The 24,266-nt window shown below is 49.9% G+C and overlaps 2 protein-coding genes across 8 annotated transcripts in view; one reads left to right on the top strand and one right to left on the bottom strand.

Annotated features, from left to right (window-relative positions):
- Window positions 1-24,266, top strand: part of NDUFB8 (NADH:ubiquinone oxidoreductase subunit B8) — a 943,883-nt gene that overhangs the window by 644,515 nt on the left and 275,102 nt on the right. The window lies entirely within an intron of this gene.
- Window positions 1-24,266, bottom strand: part of PAX2 (paired box 2) — an 81,660-nt gene that overhangs the window by 7,955 nt on the left and 49,439 nt on the right. For all 7 annotated transcript variants that reach the window (XM_050805019.1, XM_050805015.1, XM_050805022.1 and 4 more), the window contains 2 exons: window positions 14,984-15,159; window positions 12,374-12,500 (listed from right to left, as the gene is read on the bottom strand). In XM_050805019.1, coding sequence (XP_050660976.1) covers window positions 12,374-12,500; window positions 14,984-15,159 — 303 coding nt within the window. The remainder of the gene's footprint in view (window positions 1-12,373; window positions 12,501-14,983; window positions 15,160-24,266) is intronic.

The following is a 24,266-nucleotide window of genomic DNA, read 5'->3' as shown; positions in this document are numbered from 1 at the left end:
ATTAATAATATGGCACTTATTGGTCAAAAAAGGCCCAGGACAGGATCGAGTTAGGGAAGATGCAGGGGTTTTGAAGCTAAACAGATAAAGAAACCTAATTCCTCCTTCCCTGTCATCATAAAGTCTGCAAAGCAGCCAGGAAAAGGGGTGTGCCTCTTTCTTAATAAATAGGAATTTAAATGCATCTTAATTCCGGTTTTCAGTTGCATGATTCCCACAACCTATCACCATGAATTCCTTATAATCTAAGGTTTTGTCACAAAATCTCCTACCTCATTTCAGGAGGAAGGAAGAAAGGCTGGATGACTAGAAAGATGTTTCCAGCTAACCTGGATGCAGTCTTATCGGAAAGTTTTATTTCCACTGGCTTTCTCTCTTGCAAAATGGCAACTTCCCTCAGGTAGGAACTTTCGCATGCTGAAAGTCACCCACTGGACAGTTGATTGAAAGGCACATTGCCAAATTCTATTTAGAAAACTGAAGCTGGGCAGTGCCATGTAGAAATTTTAAAAATGTGAAAGAAGAGTCCCAAGACTAGGAAAAAGCAGGCAAGCTTCCTCGTGTTCTGCATACAGCTGTGCACCTGCTGCTGCGGAGTCTATAACACCAGTATCACCACAAAGAGGTACCCTGTTAAGGACCCCTGAGCCACCAACGGTGCTGGCCACTGCAAACAAAGCACTCTCAATTGCTTCATTAGCACACAGGTGACACCTAAAGAGCAGAAAAAATTGACCAAACTCTTGCCAGAGCCATATATTTTTCTGGAACACCATTGTCAATAATGGAAAACACATACTGCAGGAAGTTTTCAAATTACTAAGACCGTCATACCATTTGCCCAGCAGCATTCTTTGAGCAAGCCTCTTTTAGTGAAAGAATATGAATGGGTAATGGAATCTGTGCAAGCAAGAATCGACAGAGCACTGGGCCTTGCTGTACTATACATGGGTGGAAAAATAGGAGTGCAGACAGACTCTAAAACTGTACAACAGCACAGCCACCTCCGTTATACCAACAAGCAAAAGCACAGAAAAAGGAGAAAACAGCTATGTGACAGAATACATCAGTTATAAAATACGTGCCACCCAACAGAAAGCAGTAGGGGATTTTCATTGCTCACTGACAATGGCCAGTAACATAAAAACAGCATCAGAAATTATAAATGGACAAAAACCCACATACTATTACAAGAGGATGGGCATTTCATGTTGGACGCTTGCTTTCCAAGGTTACAAAGTTGTTTTTTGTTTTTTGTTTTTTGAGATGAAGTCTCGCTCTATCGCCCAGGCTGGAGTGCAGTGGCGCGATCTTGGCTCACTGCAACCTCCGCCTCCTGGGTTCAAGTGATTCTCATGCCTCAGCCTGTAGCTGGGACTACAGGTGTGTGCCACCATGCCTGTCTAATTTTTGTATTTTTATTAGAGACAGGGTTTCACCATGTTAGCGAGGCTGGTCTTGAATTCCTGACCTCAAGTGATCTGCCTGCCTCGGCCTCCCAAAGTGCTGGGATTACAGGCGTGAGCTACCGCGCCTGACCAAGGTTACAAAGTTTTTAAAGATGAAGAGCCTTCCAGATGATGAGGTAACTTCCTTGTTTCAAGGGTGAGACAATGAAGGCACAAAGTTGCATCACGATTTTACCATGACTACACAGCTAATAAATGATAGAGCCAAAATTTGAAGCCATGTTTATACCACACTGCCTTTTAATAACATGAAGCCAGATACTCCCCAAAAGAGCCAAAGAAAAGGAAAAGAAGTCATCTGACAAACAAAAATCTCATATCGTCATGGTTGTTGATAAAAAGGACTCAGAGAACAAAATCCCGACGCCAAAAGTCTGTAATAAAACTCCATGGGGTGGAGTATTAATTTCCTGCGAGAGTTTTCTGAAAAACAAAGAGGGTCTTCAAGAAACAGTGGTAGTGGAGAATCTTAAAGTCCCCAGAAGTGTTCAAAGCACTGTACTTGATGAGGATATCTTCTCAGTTCAACTGCAGAAGTCCCTGAAGATTCTACAGCCAATTTCTACAGCAATCACTACATCTGCATCAGACAGTGCACTTTTGTCAGACATTCCTTACCAAATGGGCCAGATCAAATCAACTGTTTTGGAGAATCTAAGTGCAGCTCCTCTTTCAAGTACAGAGAAAAGCAAAGTGAAAGCCTTTATTAAGAAAGTTGAAAAATTGTAGTCATCAGGTAATTTGCGCTACTTTCACTATCAGGTCTAAGATTCAAGGTCAGAGCTGTGTTTCTACTTGTGCCAGGACTAGCTAGCATTCATTGAGCACGTACTATATGCTGGGCAGTGTCCTTCATATTTTATATGATGTACTATCTCATTTAATCTTCATATCAACCCTATGATGTTGATGTTTTTATTTTTATTTTTATTGAGACAGGGTCTTGCTCTCGTCAGCCAGACTGGAGTGCAGTGGCACAATCTCGGCTCACTGCAACCTCCGCTTCCCAGGTTCAAGTGATTATCCTGCCTCAGCCTCCCAAGTAGCTGAGATTACAGGCACCTGCCACCATGTCTGGCTAATTTTTGTATTTTTTAGTAGAGACGGAGTTTCGCTATGTTGGCCAGGCTGGTCTCCAACTCCTGACCTCAGGTGCTCCGCCTGTCTCAGCCTCCCAAAGTGCTGGGATTATAGGCGTGAGCCACCGGGCCCGGCTGTTGATATGTTTTTAACCTCCCCCACCTTTTTTTTTTTTTTTTTTTTGAGACAGAGTCTTGCTCTGTCTCCCAGGCTGGCGTGTAGTGGTGTAATCTCCACTCACTGCAACCTCTGCCTCCCAGGTTCAAGCGATTCTCCTGCCTTAGCCTCCCAAGTAGCTGGGAGTACAAACGCCTGCCCCTGCACCCAGCTAACTTTTGTATTTTTTAGTAGAGACACGAGGTTTTGCCATGTTGACCAGGCTGGTCTCGAACCTCAGGTGATCCACCCACCTCGGCCTCCCAAAGTGCTGGGATTACAGGTGTGAGCCACCACGCCCAGCCTTTAATCCCCAGTCTATAGATGATAAATAAACTCAGAAGGGCCAAGTATAATGTCCAAGATTTCACTGCTAGTAGATGGCAGAAACTGGATTACAGAACGGGCTGTATACTTGGGAACTGATCCCAATGATATTATTATTGATATTATTCTCAAATAGTGCAGACCCAGAAAACAGATAGATGTTTGGTCCAGGAAAGTAATATGGGATCATGCTAAGTGAATCTTTCCTATAACAGAACATCTTGTCACTTCTTGTTTCTTATGTTTCAATTTCTTCCACTTTTTTACAGTGGTGGTTTTAAATTGGGGTTAACTGATGCCTTAGGAACCCATAGATCACTTCAAGGGGTCTATATAAATCTCTATATAAGATGTTATAGACATTATATATCTGTATCTTTCTGTGTAGATGGTATATGACTTTTATCATATTCTCAAAAAATATGGCTTAAAGATTAATAAGCACTCTTTATAAAAAAAAAAAAAAGCAAAAGAGCCCCGTTCTTTGGCATAAGACACTGATTTGTTTGCAACTACTTGAATTGTATCAATAAACAAGATGATATAAAGCACAGCAAAATAACATGTGAAGTAGCAGGGAGGTTTATCTCAAGTCAAGGAAAATGTCAGCATTCAGAAGATCAAGGAAATAAAAAGGATGCCACGAAAGAAGCAGAAACTGCTGCTCATGATGGCTCAGATGAGACTTATTAGACATAGATTTATACAGCAAAAGTTCTATCGAGGAGTTCAGAGATGCTTTTCCTCAGCATCTTTCTCTGAAAATAAGCACTTTTGCTACCCACTTGACACTGTGGAGGACCCTAAGGCCAGAAAACATAACTCTTGTTTTACTACCCTATCCTCAAGTTCTGTCTGCTTCTCATAAGGTAGCGAAAATGAAGACATTAGATTTCTTCAAGGCTGGCAGTCTGTGCCTGCATTTGACATAGGCATTTATAACACTTACAGGAATACACAGTTATTAAATTTGTAATTGCTGCCTAAATATATAAATGCATAATTGGTATTTACTATAACAATTATGAGCACCTTATGACCAATTCAACTTATATCTATTACACTAAAGTAACAAACTTTAAATCCACACAAGATGTTTTAAAAGGAGAGGAAAAGAATTATCTACATATTTCCTTTCATTTCTTATTTCCCAAGCTTCCAAATCCTCCCAGGATTTGATTTATCCTCTGGGGCAGAAGGGACTATGGGACGGCCCACAGCACCAGGCTCTGCCTCAGCCCCATACCCTACCTGAGGCTTGCCTGCTCCAGGTTCCAGCAGAGGGGGCTGTGCCTACAACTCAGGGTGGCTGCTCTTCCAGCTGATCTCAGCTCCCACTGACACCATGAGACCCTGGTCCCTGGTGTGTCCTAGGCAGGGATGTTACCCAGATCTGCAGGGGCTTAGTGAGGTCTACACCTTGAGAGCCAACTGGCTGGACACAACCAGTCATGCTGTTTCCATTCCCTCTCCCAGCACCCTGCCCTCCTCTGAGCTGTGTAGCCTGTTGGCTCAGGGCCTCACAGGAGGCGGTTTCCTTCTAATTCAGCTGGACCATGGATGGAAATGCAGCTTCAGCATCCTAGGATAACACTAGGGAGTGTTGGGGAGAATCACACTTTCAAAGGGCTGAGAAGGAACTTGGCTATCTTCTAGTCCAACTCCCTCATTTTACAGAGGAGGAAACTGAGGCTCGGTCCTCTTCCCAGTTCACGTCCCTACGTTGACTTCTCTGGCTCCATGAGCGAATCACAAATGAAGATTGGAGTTGGGCAGGGGCTGGCACTCAAGAGGTTGGGCCCAGGCTCACAGATGGGCTCAGAGCATGAGAGACCCCCATGCTGGGTGGGCAGAGGTTAAGCCTGTTTGCACAGTCTTCTGATACTCCAGGCCTCCCAGTTCCTCTCTGGCTTTATTTTGTTCTCTGAGAGCACTGAATTGTCAGCTCTAATCCTTCCGAAAGCGCAGTGTTTTTCAGGCGCTCTGTGTAAGTGAAACCCTAATCCCAAGGAAAACGGCCACTTAAGCCTCTGCAGCATTAGGCTGTTCTCCAAGCCCTGCAGGATTTCCTCCTTCCCTGCCTGAGAGCCCAGCCACCACCACCACTGGGGAGAAGAGGGGAGGATTCAGGCTGAAGGCACGCAAAGCCCTCTCAGAAGTGACAATAGTGACGGAGCCTGTCTCCCAAAGCTCAGGGTTGCAAAAGCACTGGCTTGTTTGTCCTGAGGCTGTAGCTAATTGTGGAGGTGGAAGGGATTCTGGCTACCCTGGGAAAGGAGTGGGGGGTCTTCCTGTCACCTTGGAGGTGACCGGCCCTCTGGGAGAAATAGGTTTTCAGGTCTTGCCTAGGTGGCTTTGAGGCCACTGGGACATTTCTGAGCCCTTGGTACCAATACATGCCTGTTTCATTGGGACAGCAGTCTTTAGGATTTCTGGTCATTCAAAAAATGTTGGGTTGACTGACCTTACTTTTACTTAGCCAACACTTTCTTCTTAAAAAGTACCAAATAACGGACTAAAAAGCCTATTGCTGGGAGATCCCTTTTTTGGAGAATTCCCCTGTGGGACATATCAAGTATCTAAATGACATCTACAGAAGCTGGAAGGGTCCCCGTAACCTAATGAATCGTGAAAGCCGTGGCCAGTATTCTCAACTGGGCAATCCTTTATTGGCCTGAGTTGGCTATTGTCATGCACTTGATAGCAAGATCATTGATTTCTTAGAAAATATTTTGATTCAAATTCAGACTGGCCCCTTTCTCTCTCTCTGATCTCTAATGATCAAGTGAGGCCATCCTTGGAGGAAAAAGCATTCCATTTGGCATGTTCAGCCTTTTGGGCCTCACAGACAGAGGGAGGAGATGAAGGGAGGAGGTAAGAAGAAAGGTCCAAGGTTATGGGCCAAATTTGAGCTCAGTGTAGAAAACACCAGAACTATATCTTTGCTAAGACACCCCAAACCCTTCCTACCTTTGTCACCCTCCCATCGATGCTCCTCCCTCTGCAGCCCCGTTCTCAGCCTGGGTACTTCTGCCATGGCACCCTTCTGGGGAGGGCAGCCCAGCAGCACAGGGTGGCTGGTAGGCAAAGACAAGGACATGGGATTGGGACCTGGGATTGAGGTGGCACAGCTTTTATTCTGGTCAAATTTGGCCTGACTCTGATCCCAAGAGTGGATTAGTGCCTCTTCTTTTCCATATCCTTTACCTCTAGCAGTGGACTAGGAGGAAGGGAAAGAGGCCTGATCCAATGACTCCCTAGGCTGCAGGCCCAGAGCAGCCACATATCCGTCAATGTCTCATTGCTATGGAAATGCCCCTGTAATTAAATCAGAGCTGAGGTTGGGGGTTGGAGGTCCTTGCGGATGTGGCTTGCAGACTCAGGGATGTTTGGAGGAGGCTAGCCTCTTTTCTTGGGACTCTCACAGCCTAAAGGAAGGGTCTAGGGCATATGAGCATTGAGGAGCAGCCCTCTGGCTTGTTTTGGCCTCCACACTAAAGGGCTCTCTGACTTGCCACATGTCTGAAGTTGTCCTAGCCCTCTCCTTTCAAGGAGAGGAACTGTGATGTCTGTGCCCTAAATTCCTCTAGCTAATCAGGGGCTTTGAGCTGACAGACAAGACTAGGAGACACTCAGCCTCCTTCAGAAACATTTCTCAGTCTTTATTGCACTCTCCTCCCCTAGGGGCTGGCCAAGGGCTAAGCTGTTTGTTTTATGGAGGGAAATGCAGTTGCATTGGAAGGGGGTTGTTAACTACAGGAAAGAGGCAGTTCCTGGAGGTCCTCAGGATGCCCTGAGTAGGAGGAGGAGGTTTCCCAGGGTCCACACCTCTATCTGCTAAAAGGCCACTTTGCTAACCATCTCAGATGTGGGCCAGGAGGCCGAGCTTCTGAGAGTTGGCAACCCTTTCTCAGAAGCTACACCCACACTACTCACACTGGTCCTGCTGCTGTCCAGCTGTGAACTTTGCCTCTCTGGCCTCCCCCACCTCTGCTCAAATGAGCCAGCTTCTGGGAGACCAGCCTCTTCTGCTCCATCTTCCTGCCTTGGGCACTTCCCTCTTGGGCAGCATCTACATCTCTTCCTGGATCTTAGTTACAGCTTCCTTCAAAACTGCAGTCTTCAGGAATTAAGAGTCATTTCTCCCAAGCTCTTGAATAAAACCACCTTCCCCCAACCAGGATGGGGAAGCTACTGAGGCTTCCCACCTGTCCCCACCCCACTGGGGAGAAAGGTACTGTCCCCATCTCTAACTCTCTAATGTTCAGACATTTTCCCAAAGAAAACATAAGATTTTCTGCTGAGGCTTAGCAGTCTGGGAGCCTGGATAAGCCTGGAACAGGCTCTACTTTCAGAATTGCCTGAGGCTCAGCTCTTTCCATGCCTCCTGGACCCCACACCAATAATCTATAAGTGTGGTCCTCATTCTTTGCCCTTTTTGATCTCCATTATCTGACAATTTGGTGAGCAGGGGTGGGAAGGGACTAGGGGATCTGGATCTGTGATAAAGATACAACTGATACTTCCTTTCATCTTTTTTAGAATATTAAACTTGCTGAGTTTACAGCGCTTTTGGACTATTCTATTGTCTTCAGTTCTTGGGGGATGTTAACTGTTCTGTTTATTGCTTCTACTAACTTTCCCTTTTGGAAGTTTGTGTTCACATGAGATGTGTACTTTTTCATAGTAAGCTCATCATTAGTGGTGGGTTTTCCCCCCACCCACCCTGTGGGAGTCCCATGTGCCCTGGATTGTAGAATGTCTCTACAAAGAAGGTTTCTCATTGCTCCCGGTGGGGTTTCAGAATGGGTAACTATCCTGGACAAATTTTTATGTAACTTCCTGGCTTGGGTTTCCTGCGACATACTCATGGTATAAATTTAGACTCTGATCTGGCATCAGGCTTGGGGTCTCCATGTCTCATGGTGACATTCCCTGTTGCCCCCTGCTTCCTTGTTTCTCTGGGCTACTGGGATGAGTGTATGTGTTTGCCTTTCACGGACAATGTGATCCCTGTTCTGTCCCTTGCTTTATGCAGGATGACACTCAATTCTAGCTTCCTGATTCCCAAAGTCACGTTCCCTGACTGGTGTGTTACAACCCCATCCTCTCCCAGTCGGCGTCTCCCTCAGTGTAATGTCAACAGCCTCTCCAATACTGATCTGGCTTTGAGTTCCCCTCGATTTCTGGCACCAAAGAATGAGGTTTGCTGCGTATTAACATTTTTGTTGTTATATTTTATTCAGTTACGTTTTGGTGAGTTTAGCCTGCCTGGGTCCCAGACCATCAATCTCCTTCCTCCTTTACCTCTCTGTGACTAAAACAAGGGCGATGAGAACTGCACTTGCCCAAGGCTCGGCCAGTGTGCAGCAGCAATGCCCACTAGAGGCCAGTGAAGCCTGCTGGGTGCAGTGGCTCCAGGGGCTGGTGTTTTGCCTAGTTTCTAGAGCAAGCTTGTCCAATCCACAGCCCGCAGGCCACATGCTGCTCAGGACAGCTTTGAATGTGGTCCAACGCAAATTCGTAAACTTTCATCAAACATTATGAGGTTTTTTACTTTTGTTTTTGTTTTTAGCTCACCAGCTCTCTTGGTGTTAGTGTATTTTATGTGTGACTCAAGTCATTTCTTCTCCTTCCAAAGTGGCCCAGCGAAGCCGAAAGATTGGCCAACCCTTTTCTAGAAAGCATGGAACTGCACAATCTCTGACTTCCCCCAGCACTGTCCCTTGCATCTGGGCTCTCTCCTTCAGGGTGGACTCGCACTGTGTCAAGGGACTCTCTCATGCTCAGAAACATCCCCAGTGACTTTGGGAATCCTGGAGTAAGTTCTCGTCTTCTCCTCCCAGATCAACATCACTGCCAGCATCTCTGCGTGCTCCCCTGTCACTGCAGCCCCGGCCAGGCATGGGGAGGGAGGCAAGGTGAGAAAGCCATGGGGAACAGGGGCTATCTTTTCTACCAGGGAAGGGAGACTTTAAGGAATGAAGGCTCCAGCATGTAGCTGGAGCCAGAGTTCTCACTGCAGATGCTCTGACCCAGAGGGCCCTGGGACTACTGAGAGGTGGATGGCAGCCCCCTGGGGTCCTTTGGAGGGTCAAGAAGGTGGTGAAAGGTACCAGCCACAGCCATCCAACCTGAAAAAGCCTGGGGCCAGAATGCCCCTGACCCATTCTCTCATGTAGCTGGTCCCTTTTTCTTTTTCACTTAGGAGAGACTCGGCTCCGTTCCAGACCAGCAGCCTAGAGCCGTGGGCTGGAGAGAAGAGATGCCGCTGAGCTAGAGCAGCCCAGCGGCGGAAGGGAAAGTGGGTGATAAATTTAAATAACCAGCTTGACTTGGCAGCTTGCTGAGTTGTGATGCAGTGAAATTAAAATCTCGGCAGAACTTGCAAACACTACCCAGCAAAATCAGTCTCTCTCCTTGGTTCCCTGATGGAAGGCGGGGAGGGGAGGCTACGGGGCTGAGCCCTAGCCTCTGGCAGCCACCCTTGCTTGCAATGTGATTAGCTGTGTCCTGGCCCACTGGGCCCCACTCTCCCCTGCACACAATAGTCCAGGTTCCTCTGTCCTCTCAGTCCTGACCTTGTGGAATAGCTGCATCAAGTGGCTGGTGAAGTTTGAAATCAGCCTCCAGTGCCAGGAGGTGGCAGGAATCTCAATAAGGTCTGGCTTTTCAGGTTGGGCTAGGGCATTCCCTCATCCCCTAAGGTTTGCAGCCGCAGCTGCCAGTCCTGGGAAAGAAGATGAGCAGGGTACCTGAGACATGGAGGATGAAGAGGGCTCCTTGAACACCTTGGCACTCCTAAGTCAGGCTATGGGCACAGGGTGACCTAACAGCTCCCTTACCTTTAGCACACACCTCCCCAGCATCACCTACCCACCTGAAAGAGCCTTCTTTTCTCTTCTCCCACCAAAGCCCTTAATATTTGCCAAAAAAATAAGTTTTTAAAGACTCTTTGAGGGCAATGTCCACAAATATACTAAGGACCTCTCTCAAACACCAGTTCTACCTGGAGCCCGGTTCTCACAGATGCCAACATATTTCTAGAAGAACTCACCCAAAGTCCATTCTCCTGTTTCTGTTCTTCTTGCATCACTGCTCACTACTACCCACAATATCCTGGCCTGAAGGCCAACACGCTGGACCCACTGCTGAGATGGCCCATGGAGTCTGAGCAATGCCCCATTGCTCACCTTGACAGTACCTCTAGCAAATTCTGTTTGTCCCCATAATAAACACATCATAAATCATTCATCTTTAATAGATTATGCAAATTAGGAGGACATAAAATCAACAAAGATCAATAACTGCAGCAGTTTAATTGCCAGCAAAAACAGTTTAAGAATGAGCATAATCTGCAGCTCTTTCTTGGGTAATGGCGCTATTAATCCAAACACTGGATCTTGGCCTAAGTGTGGAAAAATCATTCCCTACCCCTATCCCCATCTTCCCTCCCCCACCTCTCCACACACTTCTTTCTTTTTGGTAATTTCCAGTTTCTGAGAGTTTCCCCGTCATTACCACTGGTGAACAGCTCCGAATGTTAATGGTTCTGCTTTTGTTACTCCTCGCTTGATTGAAATGTCGCATACAGATTGAGATGTTAGTGCTAACTTGCCACCTGGGAATGTCAAGCTGGGTCTGAAATGAACTTTTCTCACACTTGGATCCAGATGGATCAGCCGGAGATGTTCCCAGGCTGAGCTGGGACTGTTCCAGGGCCATGGGGGGGGAGGCGGGTGGGGGCTGCTCAAGGTGGAGGCCCTTCTCTGCACCAGCCTCTGGGTCTCCTACGGCAGGAGCCCTACCCTGAAGATCCATATCTCCACCCCAGGAAGTGCTCGCCTTCTGGACTATGGCCTGAGCACTGGGCAGCACATGGGGTTAGAGAAGTCTCCCAGGTTCTCTTTGACCAGTGCTTGGAGTGGCCATCTTTGGGAAGTGACCACTGTACCTCTGAGCAGGTCAGAAGAAAGGTGGCCTCTGCCTTGGGTCAGAATACCTAGCAGGTCAGAGAGCTTCCCAGCTGGGCAAAGAGTGGCTCCTGCTGAGGGCCATTCGGTCATGGGCTATGTCCTGGCCCAGCTAACCCAGCTAAGGTCGTCACTCCCGAAAGCCCAGTCCAGGTCTCCAACACTTCCAGAACTCAGCCTCTGACTCCCTAGCCAAAGATCTAGGCTGGAAACAGTTGTACCAGTACAGCCCCTTAGGGAGAGGCTGGGAAAGCTGACAGGGCTCTCCTAAACCCCCAGGTGGAGGCTGGGTGGCCACTGAGCCCAGCTCAGGCTCAAGTGCAGCCGCACTCAGACCAGCTCCCAGGCAGAACCAGGGCCCAGTCCTAGAGTGCGCTGTGCCTGTTCCCTGTCTTTGCTGCTGGCTGTGCAGCCCCACTGCCGGGTCCCCAGGCCGCCTCCGCTTGCCTCGCTCTGCAGGTAACGCCTCAGTGTCTCCCAGTCCCCACCGAGACCCTTCTCAATCATCCTGTCTCCCAAGGAACAAACGGCACATTGGCTTTAGTGTCTCCAGAATAATTAGGTGAATTTTAATAACACCTCAATGTGTGTCTCTCCCACTTGGGCAGTCTCCTGGCCTGGAAACCCTTCTGCAGTGGCACGCGCCTTCCACAGGCTGGAGCTCTGCGGCCTTCCCTGGACCCCACCTCCCCTTCCAAACTAACTGGCTCTGCTGCTCTTCATCTGTAGGGGCTCCTGGCCATGGCGCCCCTAGCTCTGCATTTGATTGTGGGCCAACCCTGATCCTACCTGGCCTTGAAATCAAGCCTTGGTGTCAGTGACTTCTCGGGGAAGCAGGAGGAAGGCTGGAATAATTGTACTCATCTCAAACTCCACAGAGCTGGGTGCCATGCCCTCAAGCCCAAAGCCATGGTCACCCACACTGCCTGGAGGGAGTGGGAAGTGGGTCCCCCAGGAGCCTTGCAGACACACGTGTGGAGGCTGGACACTGGGTACCCATGCTCCACTCTCACCAGCCTCACTTATTTGCCTTCTGCAGATGTCCCCACAAGAGGCTCATGATTCTGGGCAACTTGGGAGAGGGAAGAGAAACAGGCAAAGGGAGAGGTGAAGGACAGGAGGAAGAACTGGCAACAGCCCCTCCTAGCATCAGCCTTTCCAGGTTGAAGCCCACAGACACCCTGACCCCAGTTTTTTTCTCCCCACATCTGTACACACCTGTTCAGGAAGCACCCTAGTTTTAGAAGCCTCGTTCTTTCTGTAAATATCATGGCGGGGGATCTGCTCATCACACTGGGCCCCAGATGGCATGGGCTGAGGCACCCTCCACTGAACACGGTGCCCCCACCCTCCTGGAAGCCCTCTTACCAGTCACAACGGGGTATGTCTGCGTGCCTGACACATTGCTGCCCAGCTCAGGGTTGGTGGATGCAGATAGACTCGACTTGACTTCATCAAGCCCAGGGGTCAGGGCTGGGAGGGAGTACTCGTTCCCCTGGGAGGAGAGAGAAAAGTGACAGCTCTCTATTGATGCACACACAGAGAAAGGGCTTGGTGTGCAGATGGGGAGGAGGAACGGGGAGCCCTCCCAGATGGGGTAGAAAGAGATGGTGGGACAGAGGGGAGATGCGGGGGGGCTTGGCGGATGATGGCAAGCTTTGTGTGGGTAGGAGCAGACCTGACTTGGTGAAATCGGAGGCGCAGCACCCTTTCACATTTTGGGCAGTTATGCCAGCACCCTTTATGTTTCTGTAGCATCTCCTGCCTAAGCACCCCCGAAGGTAGGGTGTAGTAGTGGGGATCCCCTTGTTGAGAGACACGGGATGTCGAGGAACCTTGGGGAGGAGGGGGAACCATGGCATGACTGGCAGAACCAGTAGCTGGGGGAAGGGCCTAGTGGGGCCTTCAGCCTGGCACTGCCGGCTGCTCCGGTATGGGCGCCCCTTTTTTAAAAACAAACAATGACAGCCCCATGGGCCCCTCGCTCTCTGCCTGTGCACTGGGGTATGAAATTGGGGAGGGGGAGAGTCCACATGGCTAACAGAAGGGTAGGAGGGGGGCAGTCATTGACTCTGAAAGGGTGTCCTGCCCGAAACACTCGGGTAATTGCCTTTTTATTGTAGCCACAGCCAAGCCAGACCCCAGAGCTGGGCAGACCAGGAGCCTGCACAAAGCAGGAAAAGTTGCTCTGATTAATATTACGTTAAATTAAAACTGATTTTCTGCTCTTTCGGGTCCGTTTTTTTCCCTTCCGCTTCCTGGCCCCCCCAGAGTACCCCCTCCCCTCCATGGCTGGACGGGATTGCCTCGTCATTTCCAATTCCTTCTCGTATTGATCTTCCTGTAGAAATCAGTTTTGTAATTAGCTGCAAATTAGGCCTTCTACTGGGGGTGAAGCTGCCCCCTGATTTATCACCAGAGTAATTCGCTGTGATCGGAGAGAAATTAAAATGAACTCAATTAGGCTTCGGATTTGCTTTATGGGCCCTGCTCCGAGTTTCAGGGGGAAAAATGACTGTGCTGGTGTTTAATAGTCTAATGAAAGTAAATAAAGGTTATTCATTGTAATACAGCCGGGGACTCAGGGAGGGTGCACCGAGCCGCCCGCCTCGGCCGGCTCCTCCTTTGTTGGTTTATGGCTCAGGGCACCTTAAAAAGACTTTTGATTTTTGTTTTATGAAGACAAACAGCTTATGGGATAAAAGGACGGGCGGGGAGAAAGGCGAGTGGCTGGGAGCTATTGGAGTCTTAGAGTGGAACTGTAGCGTGCGAGGCTGTGGGGCTGCACTGACGTGCATGTGTGGGAGCGTGTGTGCGTGCGTGCAAGCACAGCAGTGCTGTGTTGTACTGCGACCGTGGGTCTGGCCTGGGCCGCATGTGTAGCAGGGATGGGAGTGTGCCCCTGTGTGTAAGCGGGTGTGCTGGGGGCTCTACCCAGCGTATGTGGGTGGAGACATATGCTAGGGGTATACTGAGCTGGTAATCTGGGGACAGCACACACCCACTGGCTCCATGCGGCTACCAGGACTAGCTGTGAGTACTGTGGGCTGTGGGTGGGGGAGCAGGTGGACAGTGGTGTGTGAACACAGTACCGTGGGCTGTGGGTGGGGGAGCAGGTGGGCAGTGGTGTGTGAGCACAGTACCGTGGGCTGTGGGTGGAGGAGCAGGTGGACGGCGGAGTGTGCACAATACCGTGGGCTATTGGGGGGAACAGGTGGACAGTGGTGTGTGAACACAGTACCGTGGGCTGCGGGTGGGGGAGCAGGTGGACAGTGGAGTGTGAGCACAGTACCATGGGCTGTGGGTGGAGTGTGAACACATGCACACCAGCACATGGAAAAGTTCGGAGGCAGTTTTTGCGTTGTGCGTTTTGCTGGTGTGTTGTATGCTGTGCCCCATGCTGTGTGTCCTGGGCTGCTCAGTGTCTGCATAGAGTGTTGGGTGTAAGTGGTAAGCTGCCAGCCTACCTAGGGTTCCATCGAATGGCTGGCTTGGGGAGCAGGAGGCAGGCACAGGTGGGCTCTCCTGACACTGGGCAAGGAAAGCTCCCCAGGCTAGCATAGATTTTCTGTAGGACCTGAGGGGCTGTGGGCAAGGGACACAGCAAGAGGATGTTCCTGAGTACTCCATGCCAGAACCACGGAGAAGTGGAGCTAGAAGGGACTTGACAAATCCTACATCCAAGCCCTTCATTCTATAGATGGGGAAATTGAGGCTCTGAACAGAGATGATTTACCCAAGGCCATACTCTTGCATCCAGAACTCATCATTTCTAATTACTATATACAGACCATGAAGATTTGTCTTAACGATACTATACTGTCTCGTGTAAGCCTGTTCGCACTGCACACACACAGAACACACGTGTGTAACACATACAATGCTGGCTATGCACGTGGTGTTTGGTGAATGAGTTCTTGAGAGGCCTTGCTCTGCTGGTTCCTTTCTACTTCTGCAAGCAGAAAGCTCCCTCCTCACCTGTTCTGATTTGATGTGCTCTGATGCCTGGAAGACGTCAGGGTAGGAAGGACGCTCAAAGACCCGATCCAAAGCTTCCAGCTGCTGCTGGGTGAAGGTGTCAGCTCGCAAGTGCTTCCGCAAACTGTCCACGCCACTCTGGGAATCTCCATTGGGGACTGAGCCCTCGGACACATCTGGAGAACACATGGACACTCAGGGCATTAGCGCCAGGCCAGCAGAGGCACAGGAACAGTGCAGGGCAGAGAGGTGGGCACCCGGCCCTGGAGCTCTGCACCCCTATGGGACCCCCTACTCTCAGCCCTAGGCCAGTGGGGCTGACACCAGAGGGTAGCCCTGCCTCAGAGACCTGGCTGAGGAAGCCCAGGGAACAGAAGGACCTGAGGACCTGGTAAGAGATGGAGTGGTCACACTGTGGGGTCAGGAAGGATTAGCCAGAGGTGGAGCCAGCGGGCTTCCAGGAGCCAGCTCCCCAGGGCATGTCTCCCTGAACCACCCCCTGCCCCCAAACCAGGGCCGGCCTGGGGAAGAAAGAAGCTGGGTGTCTCAGACGGGCATTACTGAGCCTGTGGAGAATTGAACTCGGCTCCGAGATGAATTTCAGTTCCACTGATTCCAAGGGTTGAAAACCATCAAATTTCCAAGGCCGAGTGTAACCTGGAGACTGGGTGAAGTAATTAACTTCGCCCTGAGGGAGGAGGGGCTCTGAGGCAGAGCTGAGGCACTCTGCTTGGGTTGGGCCAGGACTGAGGCCAGAGGGAAGCCAAGCGGGAGGAAAGAGGTGTCGCTAGAACAGCAAAGCTCCCAGTTGGACAGAGCCCACAGAAGGGCCCCCGTGGATGCCGCTGTGCCCCAGCCACCTTCTCGGCCTCTGTCTCCAACCTGGACCTGGGCTTAGGCCTCCTACAGGAGCCAGTTTCTTGGTTACCTGGTTCCTCCTGCAGGTCTCCAGAGGGAGCAGAGACTTGTTACACTGGTGCCCGCTCCCCCTAGGCTACCGGTCAGTCCTGTTTCCATGTCCCCTTTCCCCAGGTGTTCTCAGCCCTTCCCTATCCCTGCCTCCAGCCTCGGTTCCCTGGCATTTTCAAGGTGTACAGTAGGCAATGTGCCTGCTCTGCAGCCTCTCCCTTAACCCACACCTTGCAACTCCCCACAGTGGGGTTTCCCCGACAAACCCTACACCAACTTGGTCACTCCTGGGCTCTCCTCAGCCCAAGACCAGCTGAAGAGCCTTGGGCCTGGGGCCAGCCCAAGCCGGAGGCCCCAGGGTGTTCCTCTGGGACTGTTATATGTATCAGTTTATAGGTGATTATACGATATGATATAATCAATATTGCATTATATACAGTAACACCGTACAGTATCATTCAGGAGACCATAGAAAATATTACATATTGATTAACTCAACCTGCAGCCATCCTCCCTTGCTGGCCTCCCAGACCGAGCGTGGGGTCTGCTTTCCTAATGTGACCTCTCATCTTCCCTCCATATCTATTCTGGAGGGGGTAGGAAAGCAAAGAAAGTGCGTGCGTGTGTGTGTGTGTGTGTGTGTGAGAGTGTGTGTGTGTGTGTGTGTGAGAGAGAGAGAGAGAGAGAAGGAGAGACAGAAAGAGAGGGAGAAAGAGACAGAGATCAAGACCAGGACCACATCTGAAGCAGACAGACAGCGGCAGCTTCAATATTTGTTCCCATGGACACAAAACTTGGTGGTTGTGGTTTTTCAGTGGAAGGCTCTGGAATCATTTCAGTCTTATGGGATGTGTGCATCAACATGTGAGCTGAAAGTTGGAGTGTGGTGAATTTATTTTTCCCTTTTGTGTGAGTATTGTGTGTCTATGCACTTGTACACAAATAAACATCCAGATAAACAAGGGTCTGCGTGTGTTGAAATGAGAATGAGAAGCTTTCTGGAAGGAAGTGTGTGTCTGTGTGTGATTGCATGAGGACCGTGAGGCCACATGCCCCATTTCTCCTGTGCCTGCTTCTTTTTTCAGGATGTGCCATCATCCTCATTTCACTCCCTGTAGCTATTTGCATGTCCTATTGTGTCTGATTCTCCCTTCCTGGAGCCCTCCTACCTTTTGGGGAAATCAGAGTCTCAGGGCTGAGGAAGGCATCAAGTGTCTTCATATATGGTTATTGCAGGGGCAGAGAGGGTGTATTTGTGAGCGTGTGTTCACACATTATGTGTGTGCATGTGTGGCAGGACTCCCCTCATGCCTCTGTGTAGATTTGTGTATATGCCTATCTGTGTGTGGCTTGGCTCACTGTGTGTGTGCGTGTGTGTGTGTGTGCGCGCGTGTGTGTGTGTGTGTGTGTGTGTGTGTGTGTATGTAGGGCCTGAACTGAAGCTTTGTCCTCAGGTCACTGGCTGGAGGAGTCTCTTTGCCTTCATTTATTCAGGGGCCCTTCAGATCTTGACAAATCTGTCACTCTAAATTTGCGAGAGATTATGGTGCTCTCTCCCCGGCCCGCAGAGAGGTGATATATGATATCTGCTGCCCCTATTGATTGCCTGATCTGGTGGCAGAGGCCGGCGAAATGAACTTGAAATGAACATCATGCCTCAACTCATTGTGCGTATAATACACTACTTAATCCCACATTTTTCAGCCGCTATGGAATTCAATTGATCAATCATGTTCCACTGATAGTACTGTTTTAGGGGTTATTGCTGCTCCCTCCACTCACTGACCTTTTTATTTATTTATTTATTTATTTTTTGTATACTCAGGCCCTGGTGGTAAGACAGGTTACAGAGGCAGCAACGGAGGGGAAGGGGGAGGGAAGGGAGGCAAAGGCTAAGGAAGCCTGCTACTGGAAGAGGTGGCAGTGGGAGGCGGGGAAGCAGAGGAGAGGGAAGTGGGGAGGAGAAAGGAGGTGCTAGAGGAGAAGGAAAACAAAGTGGTGTGATGAAAGCATGCAGAGAACCCCCGCCCCGCAGAGAGGCTGGAGGAGGCTTGCGGGAACTCTTGTAGGAGACGGAAGGCAGCAGTCATGATGAATGGCGAAGGAGCACAAAGAAACTTATGTGGAGCAGGGAGGTGAGCCGCAGGGCCGGGGAGAGGGCAGCGGCATTACTGATGGGGGACAGCCAGCCAGCCCTCCAAATCCACCACACGTCCGTCCAGTAGGCTCTCCCGGCTCTTTCCAGAGGAGGGGGTGGCGTCCTTCCATCAGCTAGGGAAGGAAGGGAGGAATGAAGCCAAGGAGAGAAGGCAGGAAGGGAAGGAGGAAAGGGGGTTGGGAGAAGCCCTGGATCAGAAGGTCCAAGGAGGAGAAACTCAGGGAAAGAGGAAGCCCAGAGGCACCGAAGGGCAGAAAGCGGGAGGGGAAGAAAGGGAAAAAGCCTTCCGCGCCAGAAGCTGGAAGCCCGGCTGGGATGAGGACACTTACTGCAGGAACAAAACCAGCTGGCTCTGCTTTGGCTGAAGCCTGGGTGTCCTGCTACCTGGTGCCCAGGGCCTGGGTGTCCTGCTACCTGGTGCCCAGGGCCTGGATGAGGGTGGCTTTCCAGGGGAAGGAGAGGGGGAGGAAAAGGAGAAGAGAGTAAAGGAGGAGGAGTCAAAAAGGAAAGAAGGAAGACAGCTGTCAGTGCTGACCACCTAGAGGGTTCTCCTGGGAAGATGGGGAGCGAGCTCAGCATGGGGCTTTCCAAGGGCAAAGTCTCAGATGGGACAGCAAGGGGGAAGAAAGAGACCCCTGTTAGGCCCAGCTGTTGAAGGGCTGTCTGGCAGAGCTGGGCTGAAACAGAGGTGGAAGCAGAAGCCAATCTTAATCTAGGTTTCTAGGACGTAAAAGCCGATCTTAATCTAGTAAGCAGGGAAGGAAAGCGCGTAAGTGATTACACAGCATCCATTTCAAAGAAGATCCCCTACCCAACAGCCCCTTTGCCCCCATGCCCAGCAGCCAGTCTAAGAGCACCTTGTGGCAGGGACCGTGACTAATGCATTTCTGCAGCTCCAGCATCAGGAATAGCCCCGAGTAGGTACTCAGACTCTTCTGGGTGGTATTCAAAGCCATACCTCTGGCAGAAGGTTTTGGGACTGGCCACCTGACTGGCCTGGCACCACAGGACACCCAGTCTCTCATCAGGCAAGCCCCACACATCCCTGGCTAGCAGATGTGCTATCCCCACTGCTTGTTAGCCTCTAACAGCATCAACTCTGACCCGCAGGCCTTTCCCACTCTCAGAAACACCATCCTGCCCATCTCTGGTGCCTCTACCAACGCACAGACAACACTGTGTTCCTGGTGAGCAGCAGAACTTAACCCTGGGGCTTCTGAGCTGCCATCCAAAGCAGGTGGCAGAGGCTGCTTGAGACTGGGGCCTGGAGAACGCATCTACATTTGAGCTCCCTGCACCAAGAGGGCTGGAGGCTGCTGGTCATGTGTCCTGCACGTTCAGGAGCAATTCTGATTTCCAGTATTCTTCCCCATTCTCTGGTCACATTTTTAGACTGGGTCTGGAGGTGGCTGTGGATTTAATAAGACCAAACAGAGCAAGGAAGGGACCCTGTGCTAGTCAGTCTCCATAGAGGGAGGGTTCAGCCTCATTCTCCGTCTGCCCCCTGCCCAACTCCCATTCTGCAGCAGCTCACAAGTATCAAGAACTCATGACATGCCATTGCTGTTATTTACAGAGCTCATTCAATCCTTCCGACAAACCTGTGGGGGAAGTACTATGATACCCATTTTAAAGATAAGGAAGCTGAGGCAAAGAGAGGTTAAGTAGCTTGTCAAAGGCCATGCAGCTAGTAAATGACAGCCACATTTGAATCCGGGTCTGAGTACAGAGCCTGCCCTCGAAATCATTTCACTCTGCAGCCTGGGTGCCAAACACAGTGGGCCCAGTTGAAGGCCACTTGGCTCCATCCAGGGCACAGCCTCCCTCTTGGCATCCCTCATTCTCTGCCTGGCACCCTCCCCAAATAGAGGCTACAGCCTGTGGCACATGTGCTGGCTGAGTGCAGACTGTGCCCAGATGATTAGGGGATGTCTGGTCCAAATTCTTCATGTTACCATAACTAGCAGGGGTGGGCCGTGACTTTTCCAAGGTCACACAACTGGGGAATGGGACTCCCAGGACTGGGCCATTCCAGGTGCTCTGTCCACTGTGGCATGAGCACTCTCAAGGGGGTGAGCTGCCACAGGTCTTTTTGGAACACGGATAGTATGTAAATAAATTAATTCAATTAAACAAACTGCTGAGTCAAAACTTTGACATAGATTATTCTTTCAAGGATAACAAAGGTCATATTGTCTTCTTCTCTGACTGTTTCATATTTGCTTAGCATTTAACAAAAGGTCTTCATAGATCTAGGGTATTTGGTCTTCCCAACCACTCTCCAAGGTAAGTAGGGATTCTAATCCCTTTTTACTGGGGAGGAAACTGAGGCTCAGAGTATATAAGGTGCAGGGCAAGTGGCTGGCTCAAGGGGACATTTACTGGGGATCTTGGCACAGGGCAGGTGCCCCGACAGCTGTGGACTAAACGGACAGACAGAGTGGCTGCCTGCCCAGCCAGAGCCCAGAGTGTGGGGCTGCTGGCAGCAGGACCCGAGTCTCCAGGCAAACGAAGAGAACTCCAAAACCAAAGATCAACTTGACTGGAAGGAGAGCTGCTGGTGTGGTGACAGTGGTTACTTCTTGATCACAAGCAATTTTTATTTTCTTTTTATCTAAGTTTTTCCATATCGTCCAGGCTTTGTGCAATTAGTATGTGCTACTTCTAGAATCACTATTAAAAATGTCTTTACTCCTCAACTGAAAGATCTCATCTCCTCATTCATTCAGCCCTGCCACTCACTCCCCATCTATTCCTGGGTGGCCCTGGAGCTGGGCCCTATCTCACACCTCTCACCCCAGGTCAGGGCCCTGGTACTGGCCAGTCATGAATGGAGTTGTCCAGTGGGGTCTCAGCAGCTTGGGGAGGGGGACACTCCCTGAACACTGTCTTGGGAGCAGGGCTAGGGACAGAAGGGTCACTGCAAGGGACAAGAGACAGTTGGGGGTGGTGGTAATAGATAAAATGAAATAATGGGCCAGGCATGGTGGCTCACGCCTGCAATCTCAACACTTTGGGAAGCTGAGCCTGGAAGATTGCTTGTGTCCAGGAGTGTGAGACCAGCCTGGGCAACATAGCGAGACCTTATCTCTACAAAATATAAAAAATTAGCTGGGCATGGTTGCATGCACCTGTGGCTCAGCTACTCAGGAGGCTGAGGCAGGAGTATTGCTTAAGCCTGGGAGGTCAAGGTTGCAGTGAGCTAAGATAGTGCCACTGCATTCAGCCCGGACAACAGAGTGAGACCCTGTCTCAAAAAAAAAAAAAAAAAAAAAAAAAAAAAAAGAAAAAGAAAAAGAAAAGAAAAGAAAGAAAAAGAAAGAAAATGAAAATGAAATGATGTCATTTCCTCTGTCAGAAAGCACCAAGGCTCATCAAAGTCTACAAAATCAGGATGGTATGAATGGGGTTGCCCATCAAATCCCAGGAAGCAAGATGAGGTATTTGAAAAGAATTTAAGTATAGCAAAGAATTACACTAACTTTGGCCACGTGCGGTGGCTCACGCCTGTCATCCCAGCACTTTGGGAGGCTCGAGGCGGGTGAATCACAAGGTCACGAATTCGAGACCAGCCTGGCCAACATGGTAAAACCCCATCTTTACTAAAAATACAAAAAGTTAGCTGGGTGTAGTGGCGGAGGCCTGTAATCCCATCTACTTGGGAGGCCTGAGGCAGGAGAATCGCTTGAACCCAGGAGGCGGAGGTTGCAGTGAGCTGAGATCGTGCCAGCCTGGGCGACAGAGTGAGATTCTGCCTCAAAACAAAACAAAACAAACAAACAAAAAAATTGCACTAACTTCAGTTTTCTAAGCTCAAATACAAACATCTATCTGTCTATGGAGAAAGTAATGATATTAGGGCTTTCACCTACACTCATCAATCTCTTCAAACTTTACAAGGTGCTTATTATTATTCTCACTTTCTAGAAAAGGAAATAGAGAGGCAAAATTATTTGTTCAACACCACAAAGGTAGGAAGCAGCAGAGCCTGGATGTGAACTCAGGGATGTCAGACTCCGAAGCTCTCTCCATTCTGCCACGTTTGCCTTCTCTGTCAAGGATCCATCATCACTTACCGAACACTTACTGTGTTCTGGGCAGGCTCAAGGTACTTTATGCACATTATCCACAGTCTTCACAGAACACTTGGAAAAGTGACACTGCTAGTTCAATTTTACAAACGAGGAAACAGGCTCAGGGAGAGTTCAAAATATGTGCAAGATTGCACAGCTGGCAAGAAGCAGTCTTGGGGAAACGGAGTCTTTATCCGCAGGCAGAAAATGACCTCAAAAAGTGATATGGGAAGAAAAGAGAAAAGTGTGGAGGCAGCGGGAACAGTGGGTGATGGGCCTCAGGCCTCAAGGGCTGGGGGAGCAGTGGGGCTCAGGGGCCAGCTGTGCTGGGGATGGGGCTCTGCCCGTTCTGATGGTGGCCTCTGCTCAGACGGTGCTCTCTCTGCCTAGCTACTCCACACATTACTTCCGCCTCTGAGGGGTTCACCCCCAGGCTGCCCCCCAGTCTTCTCAGCTGCCAGTTGTTGCAGTTTCAAACTCAATTGTTCTCCTCGGTAGTGAGGCAAATGGAGTCATTAATTACCTTCTATCGGCTGGGCTGAGTTCAGAACGCGATCAATATCCCCGCTTGTCATTCAGGGCAGCCCGCCTGTGCAGCCCCAGCCCCACCCCCACGGCAGCACAGCAGAACCAGGGAGATGGAAGTCCAACTGGGAACAGGGAGTGAGGTTTGGGAGCTGAGGAATGGGGTGGCTCCCCAGAGGTCAGGTGCTGTCCAGACTGGTAGAGGAGGGAGGATTGATTGATTGGGGGGGTGAGGGTTCACAAGGGAGAGTGGAGGAGGAAAGAAAAGGAAGGAGTGTTCCAGAATGAAGAGAGAGGTAAGTGAGATAGGAGATGGGAGGGAGGAAGAGAGGATGAGGGGGAAGTGGGATTCGGGCAGTGAGGGAGGAATAGATAGGAAAAAGGAGAGGGGAGGGAAGGGGCTCCAGAGGGCCAGGCTGGGAAGGAGCTATGGTGACACTGCTTGTCCAGGGAGATGGATGATACGCCTCATTGCCTTCCATCTTTAAACTGGACATTCACTGAGTCTGGCCTGGCCACAGTTCCCAAGCCAAGCTCAAGAGGTGGGCATAAAGTGGGCCAGGTGCAGTGGCTCACTCCTGTAACCCCAGCACTTTGGGAGGCCGAGGTGGGCAGATTGCTTTAGCTCAGGAGGTCAAGACCAGCCTGGTCAACATGGTAAAACCCCGTCTCTACTAAAAATACAAAAATTAGCTGGGTGTGGTAGCATGTGCCTGTGGTCTCAGCTACTTGGGAGGCTGAGATGGGAGGATCACTTGAGCCCCTGAGGTGGAGGCTGCAGTGAGCTGAGATCATGCCACTGCACTCCAGCCTGGGAGACAGAGTGAGACCGTGTCTTAAAAAAAAAAAAAAAAAAAAAAAAGAGGTGGACATGAAGAAGGCTTTGGAAATCTGGCCCAAACCTTGGCTAGGGACAAGACCAGGTTCTGCCCAGCCGTCTAGCCCTAGGAAACTACCTGCTGTACTTGACTAAGCCCAGCTTCTAAACACTCAGTGAGTTCATGAACAGGGAGAGGCTGGGGTAGCTGTGGGCCTGCCTGACCTCAGGCTTGCTGTGCCCATTCACACCCACCAGCCTCTATGGACACTAATGGTACTGGTGACCCTAACACAATGCTGCACCAGAAGTAACATCTCCTGGGTTGAAATCCTAGTTTTGTTGCTCACTTGCTATAAATCTCCTGAGCTTTTCAGGATTGAGTTTCCTCAGACATATACAAGAGGGCTGTTAGCTCCTCCCTCACCATTAATTTCTCCTTTGTCTGCATTCCAACAGCCATCTATCCAAACCTTTATTGTAGAAATAGCACTAATAATAACTAAAACAGATCCAGTTTCTACTTGGATACCAGACACTATACTTAACACGCATATACTGATTTAATCCTTACAATAACAGCAACTAACATTTATTAAGTGCTTAGTATATATCAGGCACTCCTCTGATAATCTTACATATATTAATTCATCACAATTTTCATGAGAACTTAAACATTATTGTTCCCATTTTGTAGATGCGGAAATGAAAGTGCAGAGATTAAGGAACTTTCCCAAGGTTACATGCCTCACGGATGACGGAGGAGTAAGAACTCAACCCTGGCAACATGCCTCCGAACCT

The sequence above is a fragment of the Macaca thibetana genome, chromosome 9 (genome assembly GCF_024542745.1).
Source record: "Macaca thibetana thibetana isolate TM-01 chromosome 9, ASM2454274v1, whole genome shotgun sequence".
NCBI classification, from domain to species: domain Eukaryota; kingdom Metazoa; phylum Chordata; class Mammalia; order Primates; family Cercopithecidae; genus Macaca; species Macaca thibetana.
The sequence above is the reverse complement of the archived record's forward strand: the minus strand, read 5'-3'. Positions and strand labels throughout refer to the sequence as shown.